Source organism: Petaurus breviceps, unplaced genomic scaffold, assembly GCF_028583685.1.
Source record: "Petaurus breviceps papuanus isolate PSGF00001 unplaced genomic scaffold, PetGlider_PUasm1.0 38, whole genome shotgun sequence".
Classification (NCBI taxonomy): Eukaryota; Metazoa; Chordata; class Mammalia; order Diprotodontia; family Petauridae; genus Petaurus; species Petaurus breviceps.
The window spans coordinates 35385132-35403781 of NW_027186304.1; the positions used below are offsets into that span (position 1 = coordinate 35385132).

Consider the following 18650-nt stretch of genomic DNA (forward strand, 5'->3'; position numbering starts at 1 on the left):
TTTAGAGAAAAGCAGTACACTCCACAATAATTTCCCCTCTCTCCAATTGCTCTGTGATTTCTCTATCAGAAAACCTTTTGAACCACACTGTGAGAAGGACTAATACCCAGAATCCTGGGTCTGATTAAGTTGTTAAGAGTGTTCAGAATATATTGGGACCCAGCCTTCTCCTCTTCAAGTAGTTAGCTTATAGTGGAAAATCTCATCAGAATTGATGTCTGGGCTAAAGGAGAGTCAGTAAAGGTTAGTATTTGATAAGGGGAAAAAAAAAATCGTATTCTTGTCAGGCTTGTTGAAAAAGGGGAGGGGAGGGTGCAGGCTTTGTCATTTGTCCATTAAAGTTGGAGCCTAAGGAGATGATTGGAAGTGACTGGAAGCCAGTCATTCTCCCTTGAAGAAGCTGGTTAACCTGATTTAACTTCTGTTATAGCCTTTTTCCTCACCCTACCCTGGCTCCCTTAGCTCAGTGCCTGCCCACTAATACTTCAATATAAATTACTTCAAGAGAATTGTGAATATTATGGACACTTTAGACAATTTCATTGCATTTTTAGATGCAGCACTAAATCTGCCAACTGATAGATTAACCCAAAGGTTCTCAAAGAGGATGTTAAGGTACTGCCTACTTGTGTCTTTTGAATTTCTTAGCTAAGTAATAATAATAGCCAACTCTTATATATAGTGCTTACTATGGGCCAGGCAGTGTGCTCAGTGCTGTTTATTATTATCTCATTTGATCCTCACAAATACTGTGGGAGGTATGTGCTATTGTTAAACCCATTTTACAAATAAGGAAACAGAGGTCAAGTGACTCGCCCAGGTCATGCAGCTGTCTGAGCTGTATCCGAGTATCTGAGGCTGCATATGAACTCAGATCTTTCTGACACCAGGCCCAATATTCTTCCCACTGCACCACCTAGCTGTGACTTGTAAGGAAATTACACTCGAAACTGGGGTGTGTGTGTGTGTGTGTGTGTGTGTGTGTGTGTGTGTCTCCCTTCTCTCTCAGTTTGGATCCCATTTCCTCAGGCAAAAGTGATACTAAATCCAAGACTAATATGGTGTGATCCAAGCAAGGATCACTAGCCTTCCTAATGCAGGACAAATGGGTCTAGTTTGGAAACAGAGTAAGAGAAACTTGTGTGCCAATTAGCAATGGGATTCGATCTGTGAGTGGCTGTTGTACTCTGAACTGTTAAATTACTAAGTATATTAGGAGGAACAGTATCCTAACTCTTGCTTCTCCATGCAAGTTGGCCTAGGTTTTCCTTAAGAGATATTAGAAGCAACCTCAGGATCAGGTTAGCTCACACTCAGGCCCTTGACATCACTTCCTGTGGTCACCTGATTACAGAGCGGTCATGAAGAGCTCCAGGCCCACTCTCTAATATTTGGGTCCTGGACCACAGTGCTCAACTCTTGCAGGCAAGAGAGCTTTACTCGGGCATCGATTTGTGTTGTCCTTAGTACATTTCCTTGTTTAATATCCTCTTGCTTAAATTGCTTTTTGTTAACTGTTGAATGACCTATGAGTGTCTCATTTTGTTCCATTATTGAACCTGAACCACCAGGAAACTAACCTGTAACAAACTCAACCCGTTAAGAGGATTGGGCAAGATGACCAATAAAGTCCATTCCAACCCTCAATTTATGAACCTGTAATCCCTCTTCCCTCTCTCTCTCTCTCTGTCTCTCTTTCTCTCTCTCTGTCCCTCTCTCTCTCTGTCTCTCTCTGTCCCTCTGTCTGTCTGTCTCTCTCTCTGTCTCTGTCCCTCTCTGTCTCTCTCTCTCTCTGTCTTTGTCTCTCTCTTTCTGTATGTCTGTCGTCTGTCTGTCTGTCTGTCTGTCTCTCTCTCTCTCTGTCTCTCTCTTTTTTTATGGGCAGACTTTTAATTCCAAGTGTGATTGATTCTCTTTAATTTAGGTCCCGACCAGATACCTCTCAGGGAAGAATTTGAGCAGATCATGCTGAAAGCTATGCAGGAATTTACTGTGAGAGAGAGATCCTTTCCGATGAGTGCTCAGTGTCTCTCTGTGTTGCCAGCTCAGCTCCCCTGGCTTGCTAGACTGGTTGCCAGTGTATCTCAAGACTTGGTCCATGTAATTGTTACCCAGAATTCTCTGGCTGAGGGCATTTCAGAGACACTGAGAACTCTCAGTGAAATGAGACATCAACAAAGACTACCAGACTATGTGGTAGCAATCTGCTCATCAAAGATCAGAGGAAATGAATTTTGTGTGGTGGTCCTAGGTGAGTAATTTTATAAATATGACAACGACATAAAGTAGTAACATTTTTTGATAAATGACCTGACTCAGACTCTCCCTTCCCTTTTTTGTTTTTCTTTTTTGGAGGGGGGAAGGTAGGGGAATTGGGTTTAAGTGACTTACCCAAGGTCACATGGCATGTGTGTGTGTGTGTATGTGTGTGTGTGTGTGTAAGTGTCTGAGGTCAGATTTGAACTCAGGTCCTCCTGACTCCAGGGCCAGTGCTCTATTCACTGCACCACCTAACCACCCCTCTCCCTACTTACTCTATACATTTCTTTCCCTCTTGGGTATAATTTTCTATTTTCATTGGTTTCCAGTTGGATGTTTTCTGGCCTAAAGAGACATCACCTCTGGAATAAAACATAAAACCCTCCAGTTGGTATTCTGGGCCCCTTTCCTACCTTTCTAGTCTTCCTTCCCCTCTGCCTTTTAGGAGGCAAGCAAGGTTAAGTAACTTACTCATGGTCACACAACTAGCAAGTATGTGAGGCCAGATCCTTCTGACTGCCAAGACTTGTGCTCTACCCAATGCACCACCAAGCCACCCCCTTTCTAGTCTTCTTAATGCTTTATACCCTGCTACATTCTCTGTAACCCAGTGACAAACATCACTCTTTGTCATACAAGACACTACATTTCCTGGCTGTTCTCTATGCCTGGAATTCTCTTCTCAACTCAGTAGCCTGGCCTTCCTGGCTTCCTTGAAGTTCTGAAGAAGATCCTACTTTTTACAAGAAGCCTTTTCTAATGCCCCCTTAATGCCAGTGTCTTCCCTCTGGTAATTATCTCTAATTTATCCTGGCTGTATCTTGTTTGTACCTGGTGGTTTGTATGTTGTCTCCCCATTAGACTGTGAGCATCTTGAAATGAGGAACTCTTTTTTCCCTTTCTTAGTAGATGTTAGCACTTTACACAGTCCCTGGTGCTTATGATACTTCTTCAGTGTTTATTCACTGGAAAGTGTTTTTAATATCATAACACTGACTGATAGACTTGATAAAAAGCAGACTTGTTGCAGCATGTGATTCCATGGACTCTATTTTATTTTGAGGGGGGAAGGCAAGGCAATTGGGGTTAAGTGACAAGCCCAAAGTCACACAGCTAGTAAGTGTGTAAAGTGTCTGGGTCAGATTTGAATTCATGTTCTCCTGACTCCAGGGCTGGTGCTATATTCACTGTGCCACCCAGTTGCCCCGTGTGGGCTCCTTTTTTCTGCAAGTGTTAAAAGGACTTAAAATAAAAGTAACCAAATCGAGTAATTTTATTAAATATCTCTATATAAATGTAAAAAGGCGGGGGGGATCTTTGTGAAGCAATCCATGGAGTTTTAAGAACTCTGTACCCTTTCTTCACTCTTGTTTTCTACATCCCCCATGACTAATCCTGCCAAAGCCACTGGTAGCCATATGAGTTGAATGAATGAATGAATGAATGAACAGGCATTTATCAAGCACTTTTTCTGTAGTAAGCACTGTGTAATAGGTCGGTAAAAGCGTCATCCGGCAGCCTGCTGTAGTCATTCATTTTTCCCATCCCTCTCTCCTCCAGGTCAGTATCAATCCAGAGCCTTGGCAGAGAGTATGCTTACCACAAGTGAGTTTTTGAAAGAGATTAGTTATGAGCTCATTACAGGAAAGGTCAGTTTCCTGGCATCCCATTTCAAAAACACATCTTTAGGTAAGTGAATACAAAAGGCAGCAGCTCTCCCAGTAAACTCCTGTATTACCTTTCCGGGTTCTGCCATGTCCTCTCCATAAGACTCATGCTTTCATCACTGTTCCCTGGGGTTCAGGGCGTCCATTTCTTAGTATTTTGTTAATTTGTTGTTATTTGTCCTGCGTTCTTGAAGAGGACCATGAAATCAGGGAGGTGATAACATGACTTGCATGTGAATTGGATTTAAGTGAGGCAGGGCTGTGCAAGATACAGAATGACTGGGGCGAATCTTGGACTTTTCAAGCTAAGGTCTTTAACAGGTCTCAGTTTGACTGAGGCAACTCCCATTCAGTGATTTAGGCTTAATAAGAAATGAGGCAAAAAATGGCCTCTTTACCTAGTCAAAATAATAATAATAAAAAGAAATTTAAAAAATTTTTAAATCAGTCTGGGAGGGGAAGACCTCAGGGTGTCTTAGTATTTTGTTAATGGTCTCACAGGGAACCAATCATGGAGACAGCAGGCTGTGAGCTCCTTGTCAAAGACTGAATGCCTGGCAATCAGTTCTAAATGCCAGGTCTAACTGGCATGACCCTAGTCACCCTGGAACCTTCTGATTGATGAAAGCCTCATCCCTTATAATCTTTTTTTCTCTGTTATCATTTCTTTTGCAGGTGATGATCTAGACAAATTGCTAGAGAAAATGCAGCAGAGAAGAGGGGACAGTGTGGTTACTCCCTTCAATGGCGATGTTAATGAATGTGTATCATCTCAGGAGGCAGCTGCCATGATTCCCACACAAAACTTGGGTAATGTTTCTTCAGACTACACATGTGGAAATAAGTTCTTAATAAGGATGTGATAAAATCGGAATCCTATTGAGAGCTGTAGAGACTCTTCCCTCAGTCCATCCTATCATGGTGTAGTGGAAAGACCATTGGACTGAGAGTCAAGAGACTTGGGTTCAATTCCCAGCTCTTGATATTTACATGGGTGACCATGGACATGTCACCTAAGCCCTCTAAGCGTCATCTATAAAATGGAGATAATAATTGCAATATCTTCCTCATGGGTAGTGTGAAGAAAATATTTTGTAAACAGAGTACCACGTAACCATGAGGGTTTGGGGGTGCGGGGGTTGGATATAGTCCTGTAATTTTTTCAGGTAATTCTTTTTTTATCATGCTAGAGTATTTCTTTTTCAAAGCAGAATCAATCTGGTGTGCTAGGTTGTTAAGTTCCTAGAATTTGAAAAAAAAAAAATAATAAGACTTTCAGCTCATTTTTTTTTTCTCAGAAGACTTTAGCTGAACTCAGTGCTCTTTAGCTGTTAATTATGTCTCTATGTGTTTGGCTTAGTACTTCACAAGAGGATGCCTGGATAAGGTCCATGCTCCCAGAGTTGGTGAACTCTGTCTTGTGTTTTGATGGCCTTCGGTAGCCCTTTAGGCTAATACTTAAACTGTCAGAGACCTCTTTTGTTAAATACAGCAGCAAAATCTGCATATCTTCTGTCTCAAGCAAACCAAGAGAGACTCACTGAGCAAATAGTTCTAAAGTACAGTGAGTAGAAGGTCTCTTGAGTTGGAACTTCAGGAGCATGGAGGAAGTGAAGAGGGAAGATCCAGAGAAAAAGTGGCTGCTGGGTGGATGATAAGGTTTAGGGTACTAATTCCAAACTATGGCCAAACTACTTTTTGGAAGGAAAGAACAAAAAAAGGAACGGATCAAAAAGTCGATCTAGAAAGGCTGTTTGAGAGGACCTAGTGATCATTGGAAAGACAAGCAGGATCTGTCATTCTCACCTTAAGATGATTCCTTCCTCTCCCCCCTCTCCCCCCCCCACCCTTAGTGCTATAACATTTGCCAACTGTGAGTAGAGTACAGAGCATCTGAATGATCAGAGGGAAGGCATTTGGCATCAATCCTTTAAGAAATTTTTGTATTTGCTGAAAATGCAAAAATCCACTAAATCCAGCGTATCTCAAGTCCTCTTAACCCATGTTAAAATGTTTGTGCTTCTCCCTTCCCTACTCCAAGAAAAAAAAAAAAAAAAACGAAAAAGAAACCACCCTGTAAAAGTCAGGACAAAGAGTAATTTTGTGTTTCGTTATGAACATTAAATATCAACAGCATTGTGCTGCAAGTAACAGTGTTGGCCCTGGGCTTTCCTACTAGCCAGTATATGGGTAACAAGCTCCCCTGGAAGAAGTCCCCCGATATCTATGGGTGGGTTGCTTTTTAAATTGGCTTGCCTTGGAGTTTGATTCCATAAAACATTAAACGCAGATTATTTGGATTATTGAAGTATTTTGTTCAGAAAGCTTTCCTACAGATTCCCACATGAAAACCAGCCCCTTGAAAAAGCAGTTTCGTGGTGTGAGCTCTGGTCTTTGGTAGAGTGCGAGTGTCTCTTTGGTGGAGTTTTTTTGTTTTTGTTGTATTATGTTTTATTTTTTTGTCCCTCTACTCCTGGTGACCCCAACCAATTATTGAGAGTCCTGCTTCTGTCAGTATGTTTGAACACCCTGAAAACCATTAAGTGATGTTGTTTTTCAAGTAAGTTACCTATTCAGGGACTGGCCAGCTGTGGTAGGGGTCATATTAGTCCCATAAGTGCAGGCATTAGCATTAGAATCTTAGCAGAACAATCTAGAGACATCAGGTTACTGTCCATTTGCAAAATTGTAACACCACTGAAAGAAAAGGCTTTTATCAGACCAATAGAGAAAGGAACTTTTAAGAATGTTACCATAGTAGTGTCAGGCATGAAGGAAAGTGTTTATTGGGCTATATAGTTCAGGAAAATTCACTGTAGTACAGGGTCACATGGCCTCAAATTTCTCTTCAGGCATACTACCATTGCATTTTTTAATAGCGCAAATCACCATTTTCTTGAGTAAAAGATGCATACATGGGCAATGTGTCATTTTACCCCATATCCTAAGACTTCTGAACTCTGGGATATGCAGCCACAGATACGCCATGGATATTGCGGCTGTCCTTAAAAAAAAAATCTGTTCTTTCCCAGGTAACTGGGGACCAAAACCTCTCCTTAGCATCTTTGCTGTTTCCAGTGTAGAGACTGCTGAGTCGATAGTTAAGGAGAGTTAGAATTTTAGGTTGATGTGTGGCTACTCCCTTGTGATAATTGATATGACCAATTGGTCAGTCAGCAAGCATTTGCTAAGTGCTATTTCTGTAGGGATACAAAAATGTCCCCCTCCCCCTCAAAAAAGTTCCTGCTCTCAAGGTGCATACCTTCCGATGTGGGAGAGGACATATAAACAGTTAGACACATAGTCAGTCAGTAAACATTTATTCAGCACCTGCTATGTCCCAGGTACTGTGTCAAGTGCTGAGGGTATGAAGAAAGACAAAAAAATGACCCCTGCTCTCAGGGAGCTCAGAGGTACTCTGAGAGGGGAACTGCCCTCGCTTTCCAAAGGCATCAGGAAAATGAAGCTTCAGGGAAAGAGGGTCAGCTGCATCAGAAAGTGATAACTCTAGCAAAATGGGGTACTTTTTCCTGCTACCCTCTAAGTGCGATAGGCCCCACAACATTCAGAATGTTTTGCAGACTGCCATCATCAAGGCAAATTAATCCTGTCTTTATGGCTTTTTTGTTTCATTTTAGATGTAGATAATGACACCTTCCAAATTTATCAACCACAGCTCACAGTTGCCAGAAAACTCTTATCTCAGGTGTGTGCCATAGCAGACAGCGGCAGCCAAAGCCTGGACCTGGGCCACTTCAGCAAGGTGGATTTTATCATTATCGTTCCACGTTCAGAAGTTCTAGTACAACAAACTCTGCAACGAATTCGACAATCAGGTAAGTTGGTAGCATAAAGAGGACCCCCAACATAAATACAGACTTAGAAGCCCTCTTTTTTTTCCTTTTTTTTACTCTAAATGCTTATAGGCTAATTGCCTTATTTTGCTGATAGAGACAGTGTTTGTAATTTCCATGTCTTTTTCCATCAAAGGTGTGTCATTATTTTTCTTCTAGGGAGCTTATATCTGTTTTGTCAGTTACAACTCAACTTGTTTATTTGGAAAGTAAATATGGTAATTAACCTCAGGTAACCAGCATGAATGGGATATTTGCTATTTTAGTTAACTGGACCCTCCTGCCACCACCAGCTAATTGAGAGATAATTGCACCCCTTGCCCCCCACCAGCTAACTAAGAGATAGCTTAATTATGCAGTGAAACTTCTTGCAGTAAAGATACTAATGCAGAGAATAGAGGTTTTTCTGCCACCTGGATTTCTAGAAAAATTTGTATAGATCAATTAAATCGTTTTAGATCAGTGAAATGGTCTTAAATACAATGCTATACCAACCCCAAATCCTCAGTATAGAAACCTGGTCAGATTGACTCACTTTTTGAAAGAGGCTTCATAAAAAACAAACAAAAGACCCAAAGATAAAGTTGTCTCTTGTGCTTTTAGCCAAACAAAATAAATCCAAAGGGGAAAAAAATACCGTTTTTCATGATGCTTCATCCAGGTAGAAGCAGAAAGCTTCAGAAGTCTAAAAGAAATAGAGATATTTTTAAAAAATAAAGATTGTTTCAAAAATGTTAGAAGATAGAAGTAGTTCTGAGAAAAAGACAACATTGGAAAAGTACTTGTGAAAGTAATCAGGTTTTAAGACACCATGAAAACAAATGTAATGTGAAGTTGCCTCTGGTTTTCTTAACTGCAGAATAAATTTAGCTACAGGCAGAATTGGCCAGTATCAAAACTGTAGTTCCTATAGTTTTTAAACACAAAGTAAAAGTTTTTTCTTTTTTTTCTCACTGTATCTTTTTTTTGTCTTTATTAATTTGTGTGTTTACTTTTAGTTTACAAGATTCAGTTCCACAATTCCTTGAGTTTCAAATTTTCTCTCCCTCCCTCCCCTCCCCCCTCATGACAGCATACAATCACATATAGGATCTGCAAATACTTTCACATTAGGCAACACAAAGTAAAAGTTTTAAGAACTTCTTAGAAAATTGCAAGCAGGAAGGTAGAGCCAAGATGGCAGTAGAAGGAGGAACTTACTTGAACTCATCCCCCCAAGCACCTCCAACACTTGTAAAAAAATGATTCTAAACAAATTTTAGAGCTATAGAGCCCACAGTATGACAGAGTGAAACAGATCTCCCATTGAAGGCAACCTGGCAGGCCTGCAGGAAGGGTGTATCACACCAGTTTGGGAGCGGAGCACAGTCCTGCATGGGCCACTCCTGGTGGCACAGACCTGGCCAGAGCAGACCTGAGGGGACTGAGTCACTGGCAGCTGTGCTGGTTTCTAGACTTCTCAACCCATAAACACCAAAGAAAGTAAAAGGTCAGTGGGGGAACTTTGTTGGACCTAGGTTAGAGAAGAATGTAATCCAGCCACTGCTCCCGGGTAGGTGGAGGTGCTGGTGGCTGTGGCAGGAGCCGAGGCGGGTGCTTCCAGAGCTCCAGGCCCACAGATGGTGGGGTTGACCAGAGGGCAATTGCAGGAATCTCTTTGCTGGTGCTGAGGCAGGATCCTCTTGCTTTGCCCTGCTTGGATCTGAGTCGCAGTCTTGGGTGGAGGCGGAGCACTGGCATGGCAGAGCTTGTGCTGGCTGTGGAGAGTGAATCCTCCACACAGTTCTGAGGCAGATCCCTAGAAGTAGCTCTTACAACAGCTGTGCAAACCTCCAGAAACTTGGGACATAGCACTCTCCACTCTGGAAGCAGAGTTCTACTTTGGCAGAGAAGTCAAAAGCCAAGTAATTGACTGGAAAAATGAGCAAACAGAGGAAAAGAAATCAGACTATAGAATCATTCTTTGGCAACAAAGAAGATCAAAACATAGAGCCAGTAGAAGACAACAAAGTCAAAACTCCTGCCTCAAAAGCCTCCAGGAAAATTACAAATTGGTTACAGGCCTTGGAGGAACACAAAAAGGATTTGTAAAATCTAGTAAGAGAAGTAAAGGAAAAATTGGGAAGAGCAGTGAGAGTGATGCAAGAAAATCATGAAAAGTGAATCAACAGCCTGCTAAAGGAGACCCAAAGAATACTGAAGAAAATAACACCTTAAAAAATAGACTAACTCAAATGGCAAAAGAGGCCCAAAAAGCCAATGAAGAGAAGAATGCCCTAAAGAGCAAAATTGGCCAGATTGAAAAGGAAGTTCAAAAGCTCACTGAAGAAAATAATTCCTTCAAAATTAGAAAGGGGCAAATGAAAGCTAATGACTTTATGAAAAATCAAGATATTATAAAACAGATCCAAAAGAATGAAAAAATAGAAGACAATATGCAATATCTAATTGGAAAAACCATTGACTTGGGAAAAAAGATCTAGGAGAGATAATTTTAAAATTATTGGACTACCTGAAAGCCATGATCAAAAAAAGAACTTAAGCATCATCTTTCAAGAAATTATCAAGGAAAACTGCCCTGATAATCTAGAACCAGAGGGTAAAATAAAAATTGAAAGAATTCACTGATCACTTCTTGGAAAAGATCCCCAAAACTCCTAGGAGTATCATAGGCAGGGTGGCTAGGTGGGGTAGTGAATAGAGCACCAGTCTTGGAGTCAGGAGGACCTGAGTTCAAATCTGGCCTCAGACACTTAACACTTACTAACCATGTGGCCTTGGGCAAGTCACTTAACCCCAGTTGCCCTTCCTTCCCCCCTCCAAAAAAAAAAAAACAACCCCAAGTGGAATATTATAGCTAAATTCCAGAGTTCCCAGGTCAAGGTGAAAATATTACAAGCAGTCAGGTAGAAACAATTTGAGTATTGTGGAAACACATTCAAGATAACAGAAGATCTAGCGGCTTCTACATTAAGGGCTTGGAATATGATATCCCAGAGGTCAAAGGAGCTAGGATTAAAATCAAGAATCACCTACCCAGCAAAACTGAGTACAATACTTAATGGAAAAAATTTTGATGAAAGAGGAATTTCAAGCATTCTTGATGAAAAGACAAGAGCTGAACAGAAAATTTGACTTCCAAATACAAGAAGTAAGAGAAGCATGAAAAGATAAACAGGAAAGAGAAATCATAAGGAACTTACTCAAGTTGAACTTTTTACATTCCTACATGGAAAGATGATATTTGTAACTCATGAGACTTTTCTCAGCATTAGGATAGTTGAAGAGAATATGTGTGTGTGTGTATATGGATATGTGTATATATGTGTGTATACATAGATGTATGTATATTTTTATGTGTATATATGTGTATTTATGTTATATAGATGTCTGTGTCTGTGTGTGTATATGTATACATAGATGAAGGACACAGGGTGAGTTGAATATGAAGGGATGATATCTAAAAAACAAAATTAAGAGATGAAAGGAATATATTGGGAGAAGGAGAAAGAGAGAGATAGAATAGGGTAAATTGCTTCATGTAAAATTACGAGTCAAAAGAAAGCTGTTACAATGGAGCGGAAGAGCAGGGAGGTGAAAGGGAATGAAATGAAATGAAACCTACTCTCATTGGACTTGGCTTAAGGAGGGAATAACATACACACTCAATTGGGTATCTTACACTACAGAAAAGGAGGGGATGGGGGGGTGATAGAAGGGAGGGCAGATTGGGGGAGAGGGTAGTCAGAAGCAAACATTTTTGAAAAGGGACATGGTCAAAGGAGAAAATGGAATGAATGGAGGGTGGGATAGGATGGAGGTAAATATAGTTAGTCTATCACAGTATGTCTACTGTGGAAATGTTTTGCATAAGTACATATGTATAACCTATATTGAATTGCTTGTCTTCTCAGTGTGGATGGGTGAGGGAAGAAGGGAGAGCATCTGGAACTCAAAGTTTTAAAAACAAATGTTAAAAAGTTGTTTTTACATGCAACCAGGTAATAAGATAGACAGACAATGGGGTATAGAAATCCACCTTGCCCTAAAAGAAAGTAAGGGGGTAAGGAGAAGGCATGAGGGGGGGTATAAGAGAGGGCAAACTGGGGGAAGGGGTAATCAGTATGCTTGTCATCTTGGGATGGGGGATAGAGGAGAGATGGGGAGAAAATTTGGAACTCAAAATCTTGTGGAAAGGAATGTTGAAAACTAAAATAAATTTTAAAATTCCAAAGAAAAGAAAAAAAGAAAATTGCAAGCAAATAAAAATGAATAAAAAATGGAAGGTGCATGATAGAATTTTAGAGCTAGGAGGAACCTTGATAATCATTTTGCCTAGTCCATTTATTGGACAGATATGAAAATGAAAGGGACCCAGGGTTTCTCAGCTATGTAGTGACAGAGTAGGGACCCAAACCTTGGACTTCCATCTCCCAGGCTAGTGTGATTTCCTTGACTTTGAAGAGTTTGGAGAAAGGTTAATCAGTTAATGGGTCAACAAGCATTTATTATGCAACTGTTGTGTGGTGGGGACGAAAAAGGAGATAATGAAACAGTCCCTCTCCTCAAGGAGCTTTTTCTGACAGAGTAGACTACTGGAATATCTATTAAATATATGCCAAAGCTATACCAAATAAATACAAGATAACTGAGAGGTGGGGGAGGCACTGTCTGCTAATTGAGAGGATCAGGAAAGGCCTCATTTAGGAGGTAGGCCTTGAGCTGAGCTTTGAAGGAGGCTAAGGATTATGGAGGAGGGCATTCTGGGCATGAGCAACAGCCTAGGCAAGGACAAAGTAGAAGGAATGTCATGTGTAGAGCTGGTTTGGTTGGACCATCAAGTAAGTGAAGGGAAGTAACAAGCCTGGAGAGATAGGCTTGGAACCAAGCTGTCAAAATAGACACCCTCAGTTTCTTCAACCTCTTATTTTATGGAATTAGTTTACTTTTTTAAAATATGTTTTTATGTATTTCATTAAATATTTCCCAATTACATGTAAAACTTTTTAACATTCATTTTTTAAAACTTTTGAGTTCCAAATTCTCTTTCTCCTTCTCATCCCTACCCCACCATTGAGAAGGCAAGCAATTCATTGATTATACTTGCCAAGTCATGCAAAACCCATTTCTGGCATTAGTTTATTAACATAAATTAGCATCAAACTGACAAAATATAATCAAATCTTTTTTTTTAGTTTATTTTTATTTTTTGCTTTTTGGAGGGGAGAAGGCAGGGCAATCGAGGTTAAGTGACTTGCCCAAGGTCACATGGCTAGTAAGTATTAAGTGTCTGAGGCCAGATTTGAACTCAGGTGCTCCTGACTCCAGGGCCAGTGCTCTATTCGCTATGCTACCTAGCCACCCCAATACAATCAAATTTTAATTCATGGTGGATAATGGTCATTGTGGTTTATTGTAGCTACTATTCTGCCAACCCTTTTCTACCCTTAAGAGAACCGTTGGTGAGGAGCCGTTTTAGGAGGAAGCAATCATTGGGGTCATGGACATCAAGCGATTAGAATAGAGTAGATGGTGTCTTGCCTGAATTTCTCCTTTGTCCCAATTACCTTTTACTTTTTTCCCCATAATTTTCATGAATATATCTCATCTCCATTAGATTTGTAAGATCTTTGAGAGCAGACGTCATGTAGTTTTTTAGCTTTATTTACTCATTGACATGCTCATAGTTGTCACTTAGTAAATGTGAGTGAGGCTGAAATAGAAAAGGAAAGTGGAAATTCTTTTCCTTACCAAAAGAATGTCACAAGATGCTATTAAAACATCAAACTGAGTTAGTCAAAACACTGAAAGGAATGATCTTGGTTTACAAATTTATATCTGAATTTATTTCACCATATCATTTTTAAGAGTAATTCAAGAAGAGGGTAGGGACTTTAGTGGTGGTGGTGGTGGTAGGGCAGGGAGGAAAAATCAGAGCTCCGGGCAGGAATGTGCACTTGAAGAAACAGTCCTCTGAGATAGTAGTGTTATCTTTGTAGCCCTCTGAAATCTAAACAATGAAGAACATTTGCTAGGACCAGAGGGGAAAGGGAGAGTTACAGAATTGTGGAGCTGGAAGAAACCCTAGACATCTTTGATCCCTACTCCCATTATTGTTCAGTCATTTCAGTTGTTCTGACTCTTTGTGACCCCATTTGGGGTTGTCTTGGCAGATACTGGAGTGGTTTGCCGTTTCCTTCTTCAGCTCATTTTACAGATGAGGAAACTGAAGCAAACAGGTTAAATGATTTGTCCTCAGGGTGGCTAGGTGGTTCGGTGAATAGAGCACTGGCCCTTAAGTCAGGAGGACCTAAGTTCAAATCCAGCCTCAGACACTTAACACAAAAAAAACTAGCCATGTGACCTTGGGCAAGTCACCTAACCCCAGTTGCTCTATCCCTACCTTCCCTCCTCCAAAATAAAATGATTTGTCCAAGGTCACACAGCTAGTAAGTATCTGAGACCAAATTTGAACTCAGGAAGAAAGCCAATCACTCTATCTACTGCACCAACTCACTGCCCTCCCCACTCTCCCTCTCCCCCCCCCACCTTTATACAGATGAGAAAACTGAGGTTTGGAGAATTGAAATGTCTTACCCAGAAGTGGCAAAGCTTTAGAACTATCCCTCCGAGTCTTGTTTACTGGTGCCATCACCTTCTGCCTTATGTAAGTTATAGACTACCCTGTCCTTGTAAGGAGAGAGGGAGGGAGAGACAGAATGAGACAAGAACACATGACTGGATGAGGAGGCTCCTTCTTCCAGTACAAGTTCGCACCTTCACTGTAAGTTATACTCTTAAAACCTGCTTGGAACACAGAGACATTAAGTGACTTGCCCAATATGTGTCCAAAGTAGGACTTGAAACACACACCCCCTTCCTGGGTTTAAGACCAGTTTTCCATGACCTGGGCCACACTGCCTCTCTCTTCAGCTTGTGGAAAAAACCCAACCACTGAGAATTGCTTTGCATAAATACATCTGAAAAAGTGAATTCCTATTTTGAGAGCCGAAGAGTTCTGAGCAGGATGTAACAGATAGATGACCAGCAGAGTCAGAAGAGCAACATTCTAATCCCAGCACTGGGGCTTCCCAGCGGGGTAGGCTGTTCACTGAAACCCTCCGAGCCTGGTGGGAATAAAAAAAACAAGTGAAAGTTCTGTGAAACTGAGAGAGAGCTGGCCGGGTTGGTAGGCTGTGGCAGGAGAGGAACCAGGAGACAGAGACGCAGAAGAGGAAGGAACGGTGATCAAAATTCAATTAAATTCAATTTCAAGTAAAATAGACATTTTACTGAGTGCCTGCTGTGTGCAGAGTGTTGTGGTAGGAGGTAAGGGGTGAAAATGGGGGGAGTGGGAGGAAGGTGGTGTGTATGTGTGTGTGTGTAAAGTTACACAAAATGTAGTCTTTACCCTCATAGAACTCATGTTCTAGTGAAGATTATAGTAGACATTCCTATTACTCTTCACAGTCATTTTCTTCTTTATTCTCACAATAACCTGGTGAAGTAGATATTGTGAGTATACATTACTTCTGTTTTACAGATGAGGAGACTGGACTTTGAAAAAGTGAATAAACAATAGTGATAATAATAATAACAATAATAATTAGCATTTTATAGAACTTTAAAGTTGACTAAGTAATTTACATATGTTATCGCACCCTGGGAGATAGGTGCTACTGTTATTCTCATATATAATATGGGAATATAATATATAATACAATTCCAATAATAATGACAGGTAACAGTTATGTAGTACTTACTGTGTGCCAAGGGCAGCGAGGTGACATGGTGGATGGAGTGCCCAGCCTGGAATGAGGAGGACCTGAGTTCAGATAGACCTCACAACCATTTACTAGCTGTGTGACCCTGGGCAAGTCTCTTAACCTTGTTTGCCTCAGTAACACTAGATAAGTCATTTATTTGGAAGGTAGCTAGGCCATATAGTAGATAGCGTACTGAGCCTAGAGTCAGGAAAATATGAGTTCAGATCCTGTTTTAGACGCTTACTAGCTTTATGACCCTCGGCAAGGTACTTAACCTGCTTGGTTTTCTCTTTTGTAAAATGAGGGTGACAGTAGCACTTACCTCTCATGGTTGTTGTGAGAATCAAAGGAGACAATAATTGAAAAGTGCTTGGCACATAGTAATGTTGTCATCCAGTGGTTTCAGTCCTTTCGGACTCTTTGTGTCCCTGTTTGGGGTTTTCTTGGCAAAGATACTTTGATTTGCCATTTCTTTCTCCAGCTCTTTTTGCTGATGAAGAAACTGAGGCAGACAAGGTCAGTGCTTCTAACAATCATATTTCACAGCTTCCTGTCAAAGGGTGAAATAAAGAGCTTTTTGAGGGGGGCGGAGTCAAGATGGCGGAGTAGAAACAGGACTTCCATGCAGCTCCAGTTACCATCTCCTCCAGTCCATGTAAAAAGTGACTAGACAAACTTTGGAGATACAGAACCCACAAAATGACACAGAGAAGCTAACCTCCCACTGAGGACAGCCCAGCAGGCCGGCAACAAGCAGCCAGCGCATCTGGGAAAGCCCGAGGTTCTAGCCCCAGGGCAGGCCTGACCAGCCTCTGGCTGGAGGGACTCCAGATCAGCAGCAGATGTGGCCATCTCCAGAATTATCAACACATAGATACCAAGGACAAAGTGAGGGGTCAGTGCAGTGTGGACTTTGGGACCTGGGAATTGGGGGGTGTGGTCCAGCCTTTACCCCCAGCCAAGAAGCAGCTGAGGCTCCACAGCCCTGCAGCTGCAGCCACATGTGGCAGCTTCAGCTCCTGGCCTGCAGATTGTAGCAAGTCCAAGCAACCAGTCTGAGGGGTAATCCCTCTTGCTTTAACCTGCTTGGATCTGGATTGCAGTCTAGGGTGGAGGTCCTGGGGTGTGTGTACAGCTTGCCAGAGTGTATGGAGGCTTCAGAGAGGGCACCCAAATAATACCTCCGGCAGCTGAGAAAACCCCAGTGTTTGGGAGGGAAGCTCCCCTGTCTGGTGGAAGAATCCTGCTGTGGCAAAAGGCTCAAAAGTCAAGTAATTGAGTGGCAACATGACCAGGCAAAGGAAGCAAAGTAAACAGAGCAACCCAACTTTATACTTCTATTTTGGGGACAAAAAGTATCAAAGCATGGAATAGGAGGAAGACAATGAAGTCAGAACTCCTGCAGCAAAAGCTTCCAAGAAAAATATGAGCTGGTTACAGGCCATAGAGGACCTTAAGAAGGATTTTGAAAATCATATAAGAGAAGTGGAAGAAAAATTAGGAAGAGAAATGAGAATGATGCAAGAAAATCATGAAATGAGAGTCAACAACCTGACTGAAAAAGGTAACACCTTAAAAAATAGACTAACTCAGATGGCAAAAGAGGCTCAAAAAGGAATTGAGGAGAAGAATGCCTTAAAAAACCGAATTTGCCAGATGGAAAAAGAATCTCAAAAGTTCACTGAAGAGAATCTTTCCTTCAGAATTAGATTGGAGCAAATGGAACGTAGTGACTTTATGAGAAATCAAAATACTATTAAACAGGTCCAAACAAATGAAAAAATAGAAGGCAATGTGAAATATCTCTTTGGAAAAACCACTGACCTGGAAAATAGATGCAGGAGAGATAATTTAAAAAGTATTAGACTACCTGAAAGCCATGATCAAAAAAAAGAGCCTAGAAATCATCCTTCAAGAAATTCTCAAGGAAAATTGCCCTGATGTTTTAGAACCAGAGGGCAAAATAGAGGTTGAAAGAGTCCACCAATCACCTCCTGAAAAAGATCCACCCCCCCCCCCCCAGAAAAAAAGCTTTTGAGATGCTTCTTTGCAAGATGAACTGTGGTAGAGTGGAAAGAATGTTGAATTTAAGGGTCGAAAGAAACATGGGCAGCTCATTTAAAGTCTCTGTGCCTTAGTGTATGCACCTGTGGAATGGTGATGATAATGCCAGTAGCCCCTAATTCATTGTGAGCAGAGCTGTAAGTAGGGCAGAGTGACCAAGACCTTGTCCAGAGTGCTAACATGTAGGAGGTAAATTTCCTTCTCATGATAGTTGTCTGGCTTGCCATCCTTATGCCCCGCGGTTCTTAATTTGCAACCCTTACTCTACTGACATGCTCCTCACTTGTAATATCTCCCCCACTTCCTGCTTGGCATTGTGAGGCCTAAGGCCTTTTCTCCTGGTGATTCTGCATTTGACCAGAATTAATTGTCTTCTTCAACCCTTCAGCCAACTACAACAGAATAAATTTGCCCCAGGAAACAAAATTCCTAGTTACGGCTGTAGTTTTATGAGGATCAAGTGATATGCTTTATAAAATGTTTTATGAAACTTAAGTGTTATGTAGATATCAAAAATTAAAAAAAATTATTGAGGAGGCAATGAACTAATTTTCACCTACGAAGTCCAGCTACTAACATGTTGGGTATAAAATTACACTGTATCATGGACTTTATGAAGGTTAAAGACGGAAGAATCAAAAGTTTCTTCTTAAATTTTTCGGAAGGTTGGCTTTAGTTTGTAATTCCAAAGACCTGGCTATAGCTGCAAAGTCTAGAAGGAAAGATCACTGGCTCCACCTTCCCCCTCCAAGCTTACTCACTTAGGTTCTAGGTTAATTTTCGTTGACTTGGCCCTACTTAAAGTAGCCAGAGGCATGATGGGAGTTGAAAGGAATTCACTTATTCCAGCCTACATATCATGCAGGCTTGAGGATTTTTTTTGCTGAAGGATAGTAAGTTGGTCTGAAGGAAAGACTTTGACCAGAGGAGCCATTTTCTCTGCTGGGCAAGTATAGTTGTTATCCTGAGTAACAAAGGAGCTGAAAGATGGGCTGATTAGTCCTAGACTTTTTTTGGAGGGGACAGAATCCCAAAAGAGA

General features: G+C 41.1%; 1 protein-coding gene across 1 annotated transcript in view; it reads left to right on the top strand.

Moving 5' to 3' along the window:
• Positions 1-18650, top strand: part of GREB1L (GREB1 like retinoic acid receptor coactivator) — a 344278-nt gene that overhangs the window by 275425 nt on the left and 50203 nt on the right. The window contains exons 14-17 of the mRNA XM_069099751.1: positions 1925-2251; positions 3820-3948; positions 4602-4736; positions 7565-7762. Coding sequence (XP_068955852.1) covers positions 1925-2251; positions 3820-3948; positions 4602-4736; positions 7565-7762 — 789 coding nt within the window. The remainder of the gene's footprint in view (positions 1-1924; positions 2252-3819; positions 3949-4601; positions 4737-7564; positions 7763-18650) is intronic.